This window comes from Ambystoma mexicanum, chromosome 3p (genome assembly GCF_040938575.1).
Source record: "Ambystoma mexicanum isolate Mex_15411 chromosome 3p, UKY_AmexF1_1, whole genome shotgun sequence".
NCBI lineage: Eukaryota > Metazoa > Chordata > Amphibia > Caudata > Ambystomatidae > Ambystoma > Ambystoma mexicanum.
In genome coordinates, this window is record NC_090925.1 from 121,531,126 (window position 1) to 121,544,846 (window position 13,721).

Consider the following 13,721-nt stretch of genomic DNA (forward strand, 5'->3'; position numbering starts at 1 on the left):
TGTAAGGAAGGCATGGTATCAAACAGTAAGACAGACACAAGTGATCACAGTTCAAGGGTGTTTATTGAACTTCAACTGGGTTTGTAAAACGTCTATCCAAACCTAAATCTAAAGGTGGGAGCAAGCTACGACCATCAAATAATAACGCAGTCCCACTCGAGTCTGTCAAAATAAAAGGGCCTATACTAAAAAAACCTATTGCCAATACTTACTTCTAAATACAAATAGTGTGGGAAACAAAGTTATGCAAAAGAAAAGTGTTCAAGAAATGATATGTCAGAATGTTCAAGCCATTGGCTTCCCTTCCCCACAAGTATCTGTGTGATTTTTCGGTGGCAGAAAAGTCAGCGATGGAAAAGTTTGCATGAGAAATGTGCGAACCACAAAAGGTTTGTACATTTTCGATGCAAACACACATTTAAAACCCCTACATACCCACATCCACAACATACCCACAACACACCCCCACCCACATACCCAACACACCCCCACTCACACCGCCAACATAACCAACCCCTACTTATCTTTCCTTCGCGCTGTGTCCATGCAGCGCCAGTTCCCTTTCACTTGCGTGATCGGGAACTGGCACTGCAGGGTCTTTTTCCTTTTTTTTCGGGAGCAGCAGGGGTATCCCCCGCAACCCCCACTCACTATACTGTAAATTATAGCGAGCTGGGTGTTGCGGGGGACACCCCTGCAGCAACAGTTTTTTTTTCTTCTCGGGTGAGCTGCGGGGGTGTCCCTCGCAGCACCCCACTCACTATACTGTATAGCATAGTGAGCGGGGTATTGCGGGGGAGATCACCACAGCCCCAGGCTTATTTATTTGTTCTTCATTGGGCAGGGGCGATGTGAGTTTGTCTCCCACAACCCCCGCTCACCGTAGTGAGCGGGGAGTTGAGGGGGACAACCCCCAGCCCCAAGTCCGACCCCACCAAAAGACCTAAACACACACCACGAAAAGTTCAGACTTTTGGTAGTCCGAACTTTTTGTCGTGTTTGTTTTAGGTCTTTTGGTGGGGTCGGACTTTTATAGTCAGACAAAACGTACAATACCTGTTTTCAGCACGGAACAAGGCGGCACACTTGAGCTTAGTACAGTCTCTGGCTTCTCTAGCACGAGGATGCAGTTCAAATCTCAATATCAGGGCCTTATTGGCTAAAGTCTCTTAGCCATTCAAAGGGCCTCATCACGACTTGGGCGGTAACGCTATTAGCGTGGGCGGTATTAGCCCTACCGTCAAACTCCCCGGCGCTAATAGCGCCGGATCACGATTTTGGCGGTAATGTAAGTCCCCATTCCCCACTGAGCCCATTCGGGAATGCCCCATTCCCCATTGGGCTCAATGGGGAATCTTCGCGCTAATACCGTCGGTGGATTTCCCCCCAACTCAGAGCTGGTAATAGCACTACCGCCGGATTTAAGGGGTACCGCCGAAGTCGTGATGAGACCCAAAGTCTCTTACTTCAGAGGGCCTGATGCGACAAACATTTAAAGGTTCCTTTCTCCTCAGGATTCTCGGGTACAACTTCTTGGGTGAGTTTCGACTCACCCTGGGCCCCCCTCTGCCAGGCTCAGACACACTTTAACACACAAAACCTTCTCAGGTGATTCACTGTTCACCCCCATTTGCTGGGCTCAGACCCACTTACACCAGACTTTCAATTGATCTCCCTCTGCCGGGGTCGACCAACTTTATCTACTTTGCCACAAACTTTCTTTACTTCAGAAAGTGAAGACTTTTGATGGGCGTGGATTTTTCTCAAACTGCTGCAGAACCACGTTGAATTCACAATTGTTTGCTCTCTTCTTGATATGCTCTCTTTCTCACTTTCACTTTGCCAATTGTCAGCTGGATACCTTACAGAGACTTTTGAGTGAGCACCCACGCGGCGCTGGACCACTCTGTCAAGGGTAGTGTATCTTGGTTTCAAAGTTGAATGGATCATCAGCAGTTCAACTTTACTTGTGTCTTTTAGCATACGTATTTCAAACAATGTTTGTACCAGCAGCTCGCCATACAATGTTGCCGCTTGCAACCTTGGCTTCAACACAGACTCGTCTTGAATCGTTCTCCCCAACTCCCGGCTGTGTTGGTTTCACTGATGCTGCTTGGTTCTTGTAGCCACGGACAGTACCACAGCGGCTGGTGATCCTCCCTGCCTTGATTATTGATGCGGGAGGGCCCTGGGTATCTCTCACACATAATGCAGGATTCTTCAGCCTGCTTTTCTGGTCTTACATTTTCCAATCTCGAGGGTTCATGAAAGCAATGGCTCCTTGTCATAAAGGTCAGGGGAACGTCCTTCCTTGTGATCCCCTTCTGTTTTGCCGTCTTGTATCGTTAAACTGCAATCTTGGAACTGCTGTTTCCTCGTATATTTTGCCTCACTAAGAGTGTGCTCTCGTGCTCCTCCTTTTATCCAAGTGGGGAAGCTTAACGGAAGTCAGGTTTGTGTGATGGTCAGTAATTGCCTAACCATTGTATTGGGACATGTCAGGTATATGGCTCGGGTGTTAGTCCGTTTTCTCTCATAGCGGGTTGTCCATGAGAACGTTTTGGTGTTGTGAAGGGAGTGAGAGGGTAGAGTTCTTAAATATTCTACTTGGTAAGGTGGGGTAAGGGTGTTCTGGGGAAGGGGATACTGCGTCTCACCATCCAGTGTCCCACTCCCCGAAGACCCCTCACCCATGTGATCCTCCCGCACTAGTTCACCCCCAGGAACTGGATCCAAAAGCGATGGCTGTGTCCTGGCCACCTGGATGACAGATCACCAGGGACTAGAGGGTGAGACACTTTCTGGTTTCTCACATGCCCTTCCCCTACTTGGTCGTTGTCTAGTTTCTTCAATTTGAAGACCTTGGATAGAACAAGAACAAGATATATCCAAGGACTCTCGCATATTCCACAGGTTTCTTTTCCTCTGGGCTGGCAGAGGCGAGGTGTTTCAATCTGTCTCTCAAATGCATCCCATAAACTGGCCGAGAGGGGGTGACCCTGGTTTCATGTGTTCTTTAGTTCTCGTGGAAGGATCTTGATTAATGATAGGCTCACAGTGTTCTGTTTCCATCCAATCCCACAATGGGGAAGTTTGGGGGTAACAGTGCCAGTAGTCTTGAGGTATAAATCCCCCATGGGGAGTTGGAGATTCCTGCGAAAGAGTGGAGAATGCAGGGAAGTCCCTTCCCACAATGACTTCTTCGGGAGGAGTCCAGGAATGATGGCCGATGATGTCAGATATGACTCACCCCTGATGTGAATGTACTTGGGGTATATTTCGCTATCCCTGTGTACACATATCCAGTTTCTAGGAAAGACCTACATCAACCTATGAAGCGTAAGGCACCCTTCGCTAGGACTGCACTGTCACCATATGATCACTGGGCAGAGTGTGTTGTCAAAACACTTTCTATTGAATAAATTATATGATATAAGTTATTTATAACGCGCTTAATACCCAGAGGTTTTTAAGCACGGACCCGGGGATCGAACCCATGTTGCTCCGTGTCGTCTTGCTTCCAAGGTGAGCATGTTGCCGCTGAGCTATCCTCCCAAAACAATACGTGTCTTTGCATGCCTTCCTTCCACGTCCTGTTGGCAAAGGCAGCGGTTTTGGCTTGTCTATGGGTATTCGATGGCCATAATGCAACCCAGCGACTCCAGCTGTTGACCACTTTCGGCCAGGTAGCACCATTCTGCAGGGTTTCACTAGGGCATAGAATTGCCTCGGACACCAATGGAAAAGTGGCCCACAGTTGCAAATAGCAATTCATTCCTTTTGTGACACTGTATGAATAGTACCCAAGTGAGAGTTTTTTAAAACAAAAATGTGATGTAAATTGTGCATTTTAAATAATATGTATTCAGCAACACTGGTCAATAGTACTAGCCGCATAGTGAAGTAACTGAAGAAACTGGGCCACAGTGGCCAAAAAAGTGTCCCACTTTGACCCAAAAATCTGGCCTTCACTGGGATTTTGTGCTTTTGGTTCGGGTATTGCTCTATTGACCAGTCCGAGCCTGCCATTATACGAGTGCCTGGCAAATGCCCATCACATGCCCACACAACACCCAGAAATGTTGGCTTCACCAATGCTTGTTTCCACTTAAAAAGGGCAAACGCGCCCAAAACACGGCTTGTTGGAAGAGGGCAACAACACGTGTTGCTGCGAGGTGTTGCTGGCTGATATCAAATTTGAGCCAGTTTGCAATGGAGAATATGAGGCTGGCAAGACGGACAGGTCCGGGTGCAAAACTTCCGGTGCGTGCGTTCTGGATACAGCCGGAACCCTGCAGGCGTAAACCGAAAGCGGGAGCCAGCAGGAGTCCCGCCCTGCCCCACTCACACGGGCGTCTTCTCTGGTCTGGAGAGACCATGGCCGGCGCGGAGCTAGATACCGGGCGCAGGAGATCCAGCTCTGTGGGGAGTCGCCCGCGCCCCGATGAAGGCTATGATTCCACGGCGACCACCCCGGCGGTTTCCGCATTTACTCTACAGGGCGCAGGGGCGCCGCACGCTTCCCGGAGCCACGCCGACGAGTATTCCGACTCCGACGAGGAGTACATTACGGTGGTGGGCAAACTGCCGCAAATCCGGCCCGCAGCAAGAGAGGACGGGGCGCTGCCCGAAACTGAGAATCTCTGCCCCCCGGAAGAGGAGCGTGCCCCAGCTGCCTGCTGCAGTAAGTGCATGCACGTTTCACTGTCGCACGCACAGCGCAAGCAGAGTGGCGGCTCGCACTTGAGCACCGCTTAGATTTGCGTGCGGCTCAACCCACCGAGCTACCCTGCACCCAGAATGTGGCTTGTGACGCACCGCCACGACACCAGAAACGAGACCCCAGAGGCAGAGTATGGTCACGGGAAGTCCCCAGGGGCCGCTTCTGTTAAAATGAGCAAGGAAGGTTTATTGAAACTTGTTTTTAAATAACAAAATAATAATTTCCATATAATGTTGTTCGCTCAACTTTATTCGTTGCCAGTGTGTGCAGACAACATATGCACCAGGCGGAAGTGGTGATGTGATGCAAGGACAGGTGGCCGCCCAGGCTGAAGTTCACTTTGCTACAATGATAGTTACACTCCAAATGGCAGGCACCACACCCAGCCATAATTGCAAGCACAGGATGCCAACTTACCAATCCACTAACAATGTCATGCCTCTGCATACACCTCTGAAACGCTAACCAAACACAAGCCTTAAACTCAGCAAACGCACAAACTTCACTACACTGCAACAACAAAATAAACCGCACGTAGACTTGCACAACAGCACACGACGACTACTGACCGTAAAACACCCCAAGCTCAGCCAACGGACCTGCCAACAGCACATCACTGCTCACTTGCCCCTTTCCAGCTTATTCCCACTAGCTCCCCCCACCTCCTCCACTCTCCCTTTTTCAGAGCCGCCAGAGCACCACTCCGGTGGTCATAGTATGCGGTTCAAATGTCCTTTAACATTAACATTCCTTTGCACACATGACGAGTGACGTTCTTTCTTCTGTAGCGTCCTATCATCACCGGTACTGTAAGGGGGAATATTCTGAGAGGCCCCCACCTCTCATGTGGGGTCAGTGTGTGCTGGACTGGGATGGAGTCCAAGCCCAGAAGCAAGCTATGTTGTCAGGTAAACAGCATTTTCGGATCATAAAAATGACAGTTCACACAGGGCCGTCTTTGCACCAAAATGCCAGGGGTAGTGGAAGTGACATCACATGACCCTTGACCAAGTGATGTTCATTTGACCCCACCCAGTGACATCACGAGAAGCAATGGAACACGACCTTTCAGGAAGTGGCATCACATAGCATTGTGCCTAAGTACACTACGAAAAATACGGTTATGATATACACCCTTGAGTGTTTAGAGGTGCAAGGCGCTATATAATAAGTGAATAGATAGATATCACTGTAATGTGATATACATTTCATACAAGAATGGACTGCATATGTATCGTTAATATTAGTGCATATAGGCCCATATTCCAAAATTACTGTGAGTGCTAGCAGACGTCCATGGCCAAATGATAATGCTGTGTAATTATGTAGCACTTACATTTAAGCGCTTTATATGGAATACATAGAGTAGCACCCAACCTGTGTTGGTACTCATTTATCAACGTCAGAAGGATGAAAGGCTGAGTTGGCCTTGCCGCGATTCAAACCTGCAACCCTCAGATCACACACAGCAGCAGTGAACACTCAACCCAGTGAGCTATCTTACCGGCTTTAGTAAAATGTGAGCAATAACATGTTTGTTCTCAAAGTCAGAAAGCAAATTACACTGTAGTGGACACCATTAAACTGGTAACTGAGATTAAACAGCAGGCCACTGTTAAGTGGTGCAAAGTGTTACCCTCGTGGAACCCCCTTTTATCTCTCCTTGCTCTTTCTTTCTCTTTTTCATACCTGCCGGCTCTAGGGCCAAGTATATTTTCTTCTTTTTCACCCCCTTCTGTTCTCTTATTGTAACCTTTAAAACCACGTCAGCTATTGTTAACCTTTTTCCTATTGTTTTTCTGCTTTCCATACTGTTTTGGCACTCAGCTTGAGCCTGCCCGGATGTTATCGCGCTGCGCCCCTCCCCCGCCCAAAGCCCAGCCCCTTTTTTTTATTTTTTAGAAACTCATCAAATATATTTCAGCCCCTAAAAATGACAAGTGCGCCCCACCCTGTTTAAGCTATACTGGCTCCCCATACTTGTAGCACTCCTATTCCTGTCGGTCTGCATAAAGGGATGCTTCTCTGTTAATATATATTTTTTGCTTTATCAAGGGGCGCAGCTTTATGAGCACCCCTCCATACTCTTCGTGGCAGCAATTGTGTCCATACCAATTCCGGCCCGCTCAATAGCCTTTGAATGAGCCCCAGTTCTTTTTATTTTTTCTTCATTTTTTAAATTATTTCTACCACTGTACATTGTATTAAATCATTCTCCCCCCAAAAGAATGATCAACAAGTCTCCCACCCGTCTCTTGCCCCCTAATTCAAACAACATGGGCATCAATTGACCCCACCTCATGTCCCCCAACCCAGACCATAGCAGTTCCTCCTTGCTGTAGGCTCTTCCCAGCTGTTTCCCGCAAGTCCTTGTCTCTGCTAGTTTTCTACAAATCCTCACTTTCTTTGGCATTATTGTCACTACGTGGACGAAAAACAAAAGCGGGGCCACTGTCACCATCCACCATGCTCTCCTACATATAATGTACATTATACAATCTAAATTTGCTCGACTTCCACCTTCCCAGCCCAGCTCCTTCCAATGCAGCTCCAGACCCCCACCCATTACAAACCTTTTCTCAGGACTGCTAAAACCTGTCCACCTTTTACACCCTCTCCATTGTCCTGGGCGAAGAAACAAAACCCACCTCAGCTGTGTTTTTTTTTTCTTTTTCCACCCCCACTCCCAAAAAACAATTCAACATCCGCACCGGGCATATCTCCCTTGTTTGAGACATCCCCAGTTACACTGCCACCCTTTTCTCCTCTGATCCATCTTATCCATAATCCCACACCGTTCTCTGTCCATGCTGCTTCGTCCTCCCAATAACTCTGAAAACTACAAAAAACACTGTTATAATCATGGCTTTGAACAAACAAAACTTCCCAAACGGAAGAACACACCATCTCCAACGCTGCCAACAGTCTCTTGAGCATTCCCACCGAAGTAGGCGTGCGTTTACCTGTCTCTGCTCCCCTCCTACTGGTCCACCCTGCTCACATCCTCTTTTTCAATTCACTTGTTGAGGGTTCATAACCCCAAAAAGAATTCCCTTAAAACGCCACCTCTGCCAACTAAGTGGCGATAGTCACTGGTGACCGTCCTTTCTTAACGAGCATCCTTCTGAAGTCAACACTTATCCCTCTGTTTTCTCTCATCCATGTGTCCCACTCCCTGTCTCTCCTTGGCACCACTTCCCTCAAACTCTTCCCAAGCCAGCCTGTATGATGCTCTGGTTGATGCAGCCAAAGACGCTTGCACCAGTTCCATCACTCCTTGATCCCTAAGCTCCACAGTTGGGGGGAATTTCTCTCAGCCACTCGTCTGTCGCTGGTGCAGCCCACGGAATCTCAACCACTGTGAACGAGATATTGCATCAGCAATGGGTGCCCCCGCAATGTGCTTTGCCCCGAAAATGACATTCTGTTTCAAGCAAGGCAGCACCGACAGTAACTTCAGTACCCACACGTCTTTGCCAGATTGCCCATTGATCACTGCCACAATACTGGCGGTATCCACCCTAAACACCACTCTTTTGTTCTTCCAGAATTTCCCCCACAGTTCCAAAGCCACTCCAAAAATGCAGTGCTCTGCATCTCTGCCAACCACTTCCCTTCGCATTAAACTCCAAAAACATTTGCCCCAGCCACGTCAGAAAATAAAGTCTCCCCACGTCATCTTGCCAGATGGATATTGCGGTGTAGCCTGATTAAAAAACAACACACCTCCATGTCTTGTCTCATTAATGCTGTCGCCCTAATCCTATGATGCAGTCTTTTTGCACCTGCAATAGCTAACGCCATGTGCCTACAAAACGCCTTTCTGGGCGCTACCTCCCTGCAAGCAAAATTCACTTGCCTCAAAAGCTGCAGTATTGTCCTCACCTCACACTTTTCTTTTGACGTCACCTCGTACAATTTGTCACTTAATTTTCCTGTCGTCTACAAAGGTAGTCGGGATTCCATTCTAATCGCATCCAATTCAATGCCCACTGCCACTGGGCCTTCCGTTTTTTCAGACGCCAGCGGAATGCTCCGCTCCTGAACCATTCTTTGAAATTCCCTTAACCGTTTGCATTTCTCTGCATTTAACCTCCACTATCAAAAGTCGTCCAGATAATGCACCATATTCTTTTATCCTGAACGTTAAGTAAATGCCCATTCTATCAAAGTGCTGAAACTCTCAAATAGCGCGCATGCTGCTGCGCAGCCTATGGGCAATGCTTTGTCCACCTATATGCCACCCTCATACTGAATACCCAGCAGCTGAAAATCTTCTGGGTGTCCCGGTAACAGCCGAAACGCTGACTTCATGTTACATTTTGCCATCTGAGCCGTCACCCGACATGTATTAATACATACAAAAGCGTCTTCAACGTCAGCATAAGACACTGTACAGGCTACAGGGATGATGTAATCATTAATAGACTCCGCTTCCGGCCATGACAGGTGATGAATCGTCCAAAACTCACCTTTTCTCTTTTTTAGGCACAATGCCCACAGGCGAAACAATCAAGTTTGACAATGGACTGTAGTCGGAAGGACCAGCCATTCTGTCTTCTCTCACTTCTTTCTTTAACTTCTCTGCCACTAACACCATGTGTTCTCCCCACCCAGGGGCCTTTTATGCAGTATCCCAAAGCCATTCTCAAATCTCTCTTCTAGTAACTTTGGTGCCTCCCTATCTGGGTAAAATTGTAGCCACTCCTTCAATTTCTTAACATTAATTGGAGTATGCCCCTTTTCCCAGAGCCCCCTTGTAGTTCCTGAACCCTCTACCTCTTCCCTCATTTTCTCTTCCCCAGTATTGTGTGAGGGGATGCCGACTTCTGCATTTGTGCTTGTAGTTGCATGCCGTTCTGGAACATGCCCCTCTGTTGTATGCCCAGCATGTCGCCCCCCCACCCCCTATCTGACTGGCCATCCTTCTTTGGATGTGCCTTCCTTGAAGGGGCATAACCGGCACAGGCAGCCCACTAGCTGTGTATTAGTACCCAAATCCGTCCGTGGTCATTTGCTCGACCTGCCCTCCTGTATCATTTCCACCGTCGGAATCCATGGAAACCAGGTATGACCTGGCATGCCGGGGAGCATGATGTTAGTACCCAAATATTGCTAGATAGGTGGGGTGGCGTGTGCTTCGCCATCCACCAGCCCCGACTCGTCAATGAAGACATGGCGACCACGTAGAATGCCAACCACAACATGGTGTGCCCCGCGGGCTGCCAACCAAGATCCAGACTGATGCCGCCAATCACATCAGGGCACCGGACTCACAGACTCAGTCCCGGGCTTCCTGGGGTGGAGCCTCCGCCCGCTAGCACACAAAACCTTCGCCTGGACACAGCGCTTCACGTTCCAACTTCTCTTGGTGGTAACGCTCTTTATTCCCTCTCCTGTGAATTCCTTTCCTTCTTGCCTACTCCTTGACACCTGCCTTGTGCAAGTTCTTTTCTGCAGCCAGTTCTATTCTGATCCATTAAAGCTTTCTGTGTGCAGTTCCTGCATCCAGCTACTCAGTAATCCACAGGGGTTCCTTGCCATTCAGCCTGCCTTCGGTTCCAAGCCATCATTACCAAGGTTATTTTACTCCCAAAGGAGCTTTTCCTTGGGTTTTTCCTTCCCTTTGCCAGGTCAGTCTGTGTTCTTCCAGACAGCCCTGGCATCTGGAGAGGAGAAACCCTATTTGCACCACAGAAGAACTGCAGATAAGTTGGGTAAGCGAAAACCTAAAACTGTGTGTGTGCCCAAATACTGGCCTCATGGGAGCCACCCAATGCAGCCACAGCTCTGCATCGATTTCACACCAATCTACTGGACTCCTCCTCATATTTCAACTAGGCAAATCGCCAAAAATCTCTGCGTCGTCCTAACTACATCCATGTAGTTTAACAATGCCATGCTCCGCTTGGAGAACTGAAGGCACGCCACAAACGCTCACCCCAGAAAAAATACAACCTGCTAGGGAAAAAAGGCCAAGAGATTCTTGAAAGGATACATTTTTTTCTTTTTTTTAAATTCAATTTTATTTTCTTCAAAAGCACAAGTCAGGAAAAAATAAAGGCAGAGCACTACAGAACAAGGTTGAAGACGCCTCTCATTAACATATAGATGTAAACAACATAACGTTTAGGAACTTTGAACTGGAATTCCTCAAAACGTTCCCCCCTCCCCACCGTGAGACCAGCTATCCCCATACGATCAGGTTTGCAATGGCATTGAATTGGTCGCAATTAGAACTTCACAAGACTCTCTTGGTATGGAAGTTCATGGTTTAGTCCGCACCTTTTCAAAGGACAGGTCGTTCACATGGGATCACCTGGACTGATTACTTTAGTGCTCCCTGCATGTATTTATCCACAAAGTCCATCCATAGCATGTCACATTGCATAGATTTCCCATGTAGAGACAATGTTATTTTCTCCATGACACATATATTGAAGGCTACACCGACCCATTCACTCTTACTTGACACTGCCGTGGCTTTCCACCTCATCACCAGTGTGGCGCGTGCCGCCAACAACAGCTTGGTAACCAGACCTTGGACCCTCTTCCATTCATCCTCACATTTCTGAAAAACCAAATAAAATGAGAGAGGGGTTGGCAATTCTGTGAATACCGTCGAGGTCTTTGATCCAACCCAGGACGTCGTCCCAGTAAACCTTAACCCGAGGCCAACCCCACCACATATGCCAATAATCAGCGATCCCGCCACATTCATGCCAGCACCGTGGGCTAGTTGACTGAAACATCTTAGAGAGTCTGTGCGGGTCGTACTGCCAGCGGTGTAATAACTTGATAGCATGGATTTTATATTGGCTTGATAGTGAGGTCTGGGAAGTGGCTCTACATATTCTCCTCCACATGCCTGGTTCAATATGCTCACCCAGATCCCTCTCCCACCTTCCTTTCAGTGACATAGTGGTCCCTTTCCCTGCCTTACCAATTCTCGATACATGGCCGATATCAGACCCTTCATTTCCGTTCTAGAGTTCAAAAGCATTTCAAAGGGGGTAAGGTCTCTCTGTATCTTTTCAGCTTGCATCTTAGTACCCTTGATCTGTAAAAAATAAAAGGCAGATAAGGTACCGAGGCCCAGTGCCTCCTCTAACTCTAGGATTGTGATGAAGGAGCCATTTTTTTTCACAGTTGGCCCACCCTCTGCAGTCCTGCCTCATACCACGTTTGAAATCTGTCTAATTTGGGGATGTATTCCCTAATGCCCGGGGACCATAGGTGACTCAGTGGAGAAGGCCACGAGGTGTCTTTCCGCATCTCTTCTCCCTCTTTCCAAACCTCCCAAATAGTTCCTAAAATTGTGTGGTTCCTCAGTCTTTTCAAAAGTTTATTCGTCGGTACCCATAACCATTCAGAGATTGTTGCCGGAGACAAGTAATGGTTGTCCATGGCAATCCATTGGGGTTCCTTATGGTTCCGCAAGTGGGGAATCAAAATTAGTAGCTGGGCTGCTTCATAATATTTCTTCAGGATCAGGAGACCAACCCCTCCCTTGTCCTTAGGTAACGTCAGGGTGTCATATGCAACCCTAGCCTTTTTCCCCTGCCAAAGAAATTGGACAATCGCCCTTTTAACCTCATTGAAGAAGATTCCTGGCATCTTGATAGGAAGCATTTGAAAGGGATAGAGAAATCGGGGGAGACAGACCATTTTAATAGCGTTGAGCCTCCCCAACCAGGATATCGTTAATCTATTCTACTCGTCAAGGTCTGCATGGAACCTTTGGAGAAGAGGAGGGAAATTAGTTTCATACAAATCCTTTAAGTCTCTCATGATGAATATGCCCAGATATTTCAATTGAATCCAAACCATGTAATACCACATCTAGAAATGCTAGACTCTGAGCCAGACTTGCTAAACTATATGAACCTCTCGCCAGAACGCTGACCTCGTCTAACCGTGGCAAGTCCACACCTAATAGGAGTACAGAAAAACCATACAGCCTAAACCTGAAGACACAGAATGCACGAATGCACACTCCTGTCATGACCCAAGAAAAGATATGCAGACCTCCATCCACCTTCCGCAACCTAAAAGGTGCATTAATTAACGCTAGATCCATGATTGTTCATGCCATTGAGATTGATGATCTTATCCAGACCGAAAACCTTGACTTCTTGGCCATTATGGCCGCAGGAACAGCCATCATGTTAGCAATCCCCAATGGTTACACCATCCTAAGATCAGACAGAAGCGAAGCCCGTGGAGGCGGCTTAGCCCTTATTGTTAAATCTAACTTATCTACCAGGCTAGCTCCATCTAACGACACAAAATGCTGCGAAAGCCTAACAGCTAAATTAGCTATTAACAACTCTCAAACCCTCACCATCCACCTTATTTATAGACCTCCAGGCCTTATTGGAGCCTTCGAAGAGGACATCTCCACCATTCTAACTTATAACCTAAAACAATCATCACAGGTTATCCTGTTAGGGGACGTTAACCTGGGTTTCAACGACCAAAACGACCCACATGCAAGCAGAGTGGCTAACGTACTCTCTGAACTAGGCTTCTCACAAAGCGTACTTCACCCTACCCACAACAAAGGTAGAATACTCGACTGGGTGGCAGACCACAATTGTAACGCCTCCATCCTATCGATTTCCCCCCAAATTTGGACAGACCACCACCTTATAACATTTGCTCTAGAAACGTCCATCCCGACAAGGAATAAGAAAAACATCACCCCAGATAACCTACTCCCGCTCATCCTACCAGATAACTTGGACCCTGAAATTCTAGTGAATGAGTACAACAAAATTATGTCCTCTGCTCTGGACTTAATTGCACCACTTAAATTGAGACAAAGCAAACCCAAAGCCCACCTCAATTCCTGGTACACCCCCCACCTAAAAACTCTTTGCACCAAAAAAAGACAATGTGAGGTCGCATGAAAACTACAACCCTCCAAAGAAAATAAAATCACTCTGAGGGATATATCTACCCTCTACAAAAAGGAAATACTGTCGCTAAACGGGAA

The 13,721-nt window shown here is 47.5% G+C and overlaps 1 protein-coding gene across 3 annotated transcripts in view; it reads left to right on the top strand.

The window, feature by feature from the left end:
* The window catches only part of LOC138580143 (early activation antigen CD69-like), a 267,208-nt gene that overhangs the window by 85,204 nt on the left and 168,283 nt on the right, over positions 1 to 13,721 (top strand). Inside the window, exon 1 of one of the 3 annotated variants that reach the window (XM_069650463.1) lies at positions 4,333 to 4,684. The exons of the other annotated variants lie outside the window; for them this stretch is intronic. Coding sequence (XP_069506564.1) covers positions 4,378 to 4,684 — 307 coding nt within the window. The 5' untranslated portion in view covers positions 4,333 to 4,377. Of the gene's footprint in view, positions 1 to 4,332; positions 4,685 to 13,721 lie in introns of those variants that run through there. 3 annotated transcript variants of the gene reach the window in all.